Source organism: Dioscorea cayenensis, chromosome 18 (genome assembly GCF_009730915.1).
Source record: "Dioscorea cayenensis subsp. rotundata cultivar TDr96_F1 chromosome 18, TDr96_F1_v2_PseudoChromosome.rev07_lg8_w22 25.fasta, whole genome shotgun sequence".
Lineage (NCBI taxonomy): Eukaryota > Viridiplantae > Streptophyta > Magnoliopsida > Dioscoreales > Dioscoreaceae > Dioscorea > Dioscorea cayenensis.
Window position 1 is genome coordinate 4,720,715 of NC_052488.1, and position 5,543 is coordinate 4,726,257.

Sequence of the window (5,543 nt, forward strand, 5' to 3'; positions counted from 1 at the left end):
CTTAATTGTTAAAGTATCCTTTTGTCTTCTAATATACTCTATAATGCTATTGAGGATAGGCAATGGCTTTCCAAACTTGAAAATTATTTTCTAACATTAAATCAACATAGGCAATGACTTTTTAACAAGACCCAATATTCATATACCGAAAGGTCTAGGTAATACAATGGCTATGAAACAATTATATGATTATCTATGGTCTAACTCGGCGATAGCTACAATAATCATTCCACATTTACATTGCTATTTCATCTCTTTTACGAGCACCCGCATTTCGCTCAGAGTTCATGGTGTCAACATCCTCTCCGTATGACTCATCTCCATTAGGAACAATAGTTTCTTCGGCCTCATTATCGAAATCCTCAACAGCATCTGCACCGTTATGTATGCGGATGAAGTTATGCAACATACAAGCAGCTAGTACTATATCAGTTTGAGAGTCGATTGGGTGAAAAGTTGCTACTTTAAGTATTGGAAATCTCATCTTCAAAATGCCGATGATGCGTTCAACGTGATTCCTTAGTGACGCATGTCGCAAATTAAACAGTTCTTTATAATTGCTCGGTCTAGTTTGCGCTCAACCTTGCTCCTGTAAATGGTAACGGACACCTCTATATGGAGCAATAAAATTCGGGGTATTAGCATATCCTGCATCTACAAGATAATATTTACCCCTTGGGACTTCAAAACCTTGCTCAATCGAACGTTGGAGAATCCTAGCATCAGAAGCAGAACCTTCCCAGCCAGCTCGGACATATACAAAACGAAGATCAAAATCACATGCAACCATAACATTCTGCGATAGTGTTTGCTTCCTGTTTCTGTAAGGATCTTGTTTATCCAAAGAAATCGTGATAGGAATATGTGTTCCATCAATAGCACCAACACAATCCTAAGAAAATAAACAAAATATAAACATTTATAATGACAACAAAAAAAAAACCCCAATAAAATTCATTTAATATATAGCTTTGCCTACCTTAAAATATGGAAAAAAATTTTGGGTATTTTGAATAACTGGTGATATCATTGTCGATGGAGGTTCTATGTAATCACGAGCAAGTCGATTAATAGCTTTAAGCACTTTACTAAAATATCGACTAACCGTTTTTACAGAATGTTGAAATCGCTCTTGCACATCATGGTTACTAGCATTATGAGCAAGAGTGTACATAAACATTGCTAGTTGCTCTTTGACTGTTGTCCGTTTTGAGTTGCAGAAAAGAGATTTTTCTCTTAAACGATCAACCAGTGCTTGAAATATATGAGGCTCCATATGAAATTCTCTTTTGCAACGTTCCTCATGACCTCGAAGAATTTCTTGTACATATGCAGCACCTGTAAGAATGGATGTGTGATGTTCTACATTTGTGGAAGTTGCTGGACATTCTCTCGACCAGTGGCTGAGCATGAATAGATCATCTTCTTCATTTTTTTTCCTCCAAAGACTTAAGGAATCCATGGTGAAACAATGGTTAGAACTATGAATTTTTTCAACTCAAAGAAGAGTAAGTGTATAATGCAAAGAAATCATGTTGTGTATAAATAGGGAAAAATGATAACGACTATAATTGTAACGGCTAAATTTACAACGACTATATTCTAACCGCTATTTTTCAAATTTTAATTACCAATGGTTATAATCCAATGCCTATTTTTATTATGTAATAATTATTTATTTTGCAAAACAAACACTCATTCTGTAAGAAAAAAATATGTAATAATTTTTGTAATATTTTTTTATTTTGGTACCCAAACACCCATTCTGCAGGAATAAAATATGCCATAATTTCTGTAATAATCACTTGCACTTCCTACATAATAAAATTATGCCATATTTTTTTATTTTGCATCCAAACAGGCCCTTAATTAAAAAAATTAAAATAAACTTAATAGACCAGCCTAATATCTTATATCTATAGTATTATGAATTTATGATAATCTAATTAATAATTATCTTATGATTAATGATTCTTATCAATGTTATGATTGTTATCAACTTATCTTTTATCAACTTATTCAAGCCTTTAAGGAGATCCACCAGTGAGCAACTAAGTCTCCTGTGGCAGCCTCTTCACCCAAAACACCATCTCCTGATCTCCCTCGCCCGTCAAGCAGTGGCACCGCCTGGATTTTCCTCCCGTCAAGCACCAGTAGTCCATCATCTCTCCCATTAAGCACCGGCACCACCCATCACCGCTGCTGCCACCATAAATCCCAAATCAAGCCTCTTTGTTCACTCATCAAGGATTCAAGATTCAACAAGAGTGTTATATTGCAGCTAAAGGTTAGTGTTTTGTGTATTTCAAACTCATTTATGATTGCAACTTGGAACTTATGTTAGTGTTCTATTTGTTATCTTCTTGCCAGTCATTCATTCAATTGTTGAATTGAATGTGTTGAAACTTGAAAGCCTGGCTTTCTTTTGCTATATTGTTTGTGTGATGTGTGACAATATGCCATACCTGAGTGTGTGTATTAACTATTAAAGGCTATTTAAATTGACTGTAATGGCATGAATTATTTTAGACTTTTAGTTTGAATATATATACTATTAAAGGCTATAGTGTTTTTAGCTTCAAATGGCCTGCATTTTTGTTACTTGAATTTGAATGGTTTTAGTTGCAGATGGCATGTAAGTTGTAACAAATATGAATGTTTTATGACTTTTATTTGCAAATTTCATTTAGTTATCATTAATTCTTCTTAGTTGACTAACTTGACTTTGTATACAGGTCTATAATGTGGATTTGAGATGAATATTAAGCCATTAATTAATGTTTTTTTTGTAGTCAATGGAGGCAAATAATGTGCAATCATCAGCCTCAAGTGGTAATGTTCGTTCTAAGACCGATCCGGCGTGGGAGCACTTCACTTTATCTACTAATGATAAAGGAGCAAAGGTTTACAATTGCCTCTATTGTGGAAAAAATATCAAGGAGGGGGAATTTACAGAATAAAGGAACATTTAGCCGGAAAAAGTGGCAACATACTTCCTTATGGGAAGGTCCCTCCTGATGTTCGAGCATGCATCAAAGAATATATCACTAACTCCACATCTTCCAAATCAAAAGAGAAGGAATTAGTTAAAGAAGCGTATGAAGAATTAGAAGAGGTTGATGAATAAGAGTTAAATCCTACCATGAAATTTGGAAAAAAGGAAAGCAAAAGGCTCTCTAGAAAATTTTATAACATCAAAGCCAACTCCACTATCTCAACCAGGAATCAAGAATGCAATGGAAAGCAAGCAAGCAATCCATAAGGCAAATATGGCATTTGCTAGGTGGTGTTTTGATGCTTGCATTTCTTTTAATGCTATACGGTCACCTTATTTTCAACCAATGTTAGATGCTATTGGGAGTATTGGTGTTGGATATAAAGCTCCTTCTTATAATGACATGCGAATTAATTTATTGCGGGATTGCAAGAAACAATGTTAGTTGCTTATCGATAGCTACAGAAGCCAGTGGGCTAACTGTGGATGCACAATTATGGATGATGGATGGACTGATCAAAGGCAAATAACTTTGATTAACTTTTTGGTGTATTGTTCTACAGGAATATCATTTGTAAAATCTGTTGATGCTTCAGATATTTTGAAAGATGCCACCAATTTATACGATTTATTCATGGAGATTATTAAGTGGGCTGGACCAGATAATGTGGTTCATTTAGTGACCGATAACGCAAGCGATTATGTTGTTGCGGGAAGGTTAATACATGAAAAATATTATCACATCTATTGGTCTCCTTCTGCTGCACATTATTTGAATTTGATTCTGAAAGATATTGACAAAAGAGATCATGTAGCAGAGCTTGTATCACGTGCTTCCAAGATGACTACTTTTGTCTACAATCATATATACATATTATCTTGGTTGAGAAAAATATCTGGATGGAAAGAGATTGTGCATCTAGGAGTAACACATTTTGCTACTACATTCATTACTTTGAAAAGTATCTATGATCATAAACATGACTTGCAAGCATTGGTGACAGTTAAGTATTACACAAGCCATAAGTTATCTAAAAGTCTAGCAGGTAAAACAGTTACTTCTATTATTTTGGATGCCAAATTTTGGGAAGAATGTTTATTTATGATGAAGATTGCAGCTCCCATCATTAGGCTTTTAAGTGTTGTTGATGCTGATGAGAAACCTTTACTTGGTTATGTTTATGAAGGCATGATCAGGATTCAGAAAGCAATTATGTCCATCTTCAGAAACAAGTCTACAATGTATGGTCCCTACATTAAAATTATTAATGACAGATGGGATAAGCATTTTGGTCGAAATCTTTATGCAGCTGCTTATTTTTTGAATCCCACTTTTCTCTATGATAAAGAAGCATTTTCTAAGACTCCAGAAGTGTTGCAAGGCTTGTTAGGTTTACTTGAAAATATAAGTATATGCAGTAATAGTGCAAAGGCAATGAGGGAGATCAAATTTTACCGAGATCGATTGGAAAGTTTTAGTCATGAATCAGCTTTTTCTTCTGCTAATAAAAGGCAACAGGTGAGTAACAATAATGATTGATATATTTTATATTCAACTTTCATTTTTACCAATTATGTGTGATTCTAGATTTTTAACACTTCATTATATAAATTTATTTTAGATGAATGGTGGAGGTTGCTTGGATATAGCGTTCCTCAGTTGCAAAAAGTTGCTATTCGACTCCTCAGTCAAACAACATCTTCTTTAGGATGTGAGCGCAATTGGAGTGTTTTTGAGAGAATTCACACCAAAAAAATAAATAGATTGGAGCATCAAAGGCTTAGTGATCTGATATTTGTGAATTATAATCTTCACAGGTATTACATCAATTTTATAAAGAACATGTTAAATTTTATTTTCTTAATGTTCATTAAGTTCTTACATCTTATATAATTTTCTTTGGTGTAGGCATCAATACAAAAAGAGAAGTTATGATCCAATTGATTATGATTGCATTGATAAAACTAACTTTTGGATAGTTGAAGAAGAAGAAGAAGCAGAATTAGTAGATGGAGATATGGTAGAAGCAATATATGGAGAAGATGCTATTCCAACTTTGGATGAAAGCCACAATCAAGGTTAATGATAATATTTTAAGTTAATTTATAACTACATAAATTTTTTTTTAAGTTTTTAACATGATGCAATTTTTTAACATTATTAACCTTCTATATTTTTGTATTGTTTTTTTGTCACTAGATGATGTGGATATGAATGAAGAAGAAGTGAATTTTGAATTATTTGGTAATGCAATCTATGAGGATGCATTTGATCAACAAGAATACTTGGGGCATAGAGATGTCAATGAGAGTTGGCCACAACATCAACCATGATTTGTGGATTTTGCTTAAGAAGGAGCTTTCTAGTGAAAATTTCCTATTTTATATGTTGTGTGGATTTTAGTATTTTACTTCAATGTGAACAACTTTTTGTGTATGAAACTATGCATTTTGATTCTTATCATGTTTATTGCATAGTATTATCTAAATGTATTTTTGTTGAGAATTATGAGCTATTTGGAATTTCACATGGATTTAATTTTATGGA

At 33.4% G+C, this 5,543-nt stretch overlaps 2 protein-coding genes across 2 annotated transcripts; one reads left to right on the forward strand and one right to left on the reverse strand.

Annotated features, from left to right (window-relative positions):
* Positions 1-235: 235 nt before the first annotated feature.
* Positions 236-790, reverse strand: LOC120282731. Its single transcript, XM_039289583.1, has 2 exons — positions 583-790; positions 236-372 (listed from the first exon to the last, which is right to left on the reverse strand). Exons 1-2 carry the CDS (start codon positions 788-790, stop codon positions 236-238), a joined length of 345 nt encoding a protein of 114 aa, XP_039145517.1.
* Positions 791-2,795: 2,005 nt separating this feature from the next.
* On the forward strand, positions 2,796-5,329 carry LOC120282732. The gene is made up of 6 exons (XM_039289584.1): positions 2,796-2,903; positions 3,349-3,517; positions 3,559-4,514; positions 4,584-4,813; positions 4,905-5,074; positions 5,196-5,329. Exons 1-6 carry the CDS (start codon positions 2,796-2,798, stop codon positions 5,327-5,329), a joined length of 1,767 nt encoding a protein of 588 aa, XP_039145518.1.
* The last annotated feature ends 214 nt before the right edge of the window (positions 5,330-5,543 follow it).

Bases quoted from the DNA above. Each gene is read 5' to 3' on its own strand.
- LOC120282731 (XM_039289583.1), bottom strand. From the start codon at position 790: ATGGTTGCATGTGATTTTGATCTTCGTTTTGTATATGTCCGAGCTGGC. The intron at 373-582 runs GTTGAGCGCAAA...ATAACGGTGCAG, and splicing joins TTACCATTTACAGGAGCAAG to ATGCTGTTGAGGATTTCGAT.
- LOC120282732 (XM_039289584.1), top strand. From the start codon at position 2,796: ATGGAGGCAAATAATGTGCAATCATCAGCCTCAAGTGGTAATGTTCGT. The intron at 3,518-3,558 runs GCAAATAACTTT...ATTGTTCTACAG, and splicing joins GATGGATGGACTGATCAAAG to GAATATCATTTGTAAAATCT. The intron at 4,515-4,583 runs GTGAGTAACAAT...GTGTGATTCTAG, and splicing joins CTGCTAATAAAAGGCAACAG to ATTTTTAACACTTCATTATA.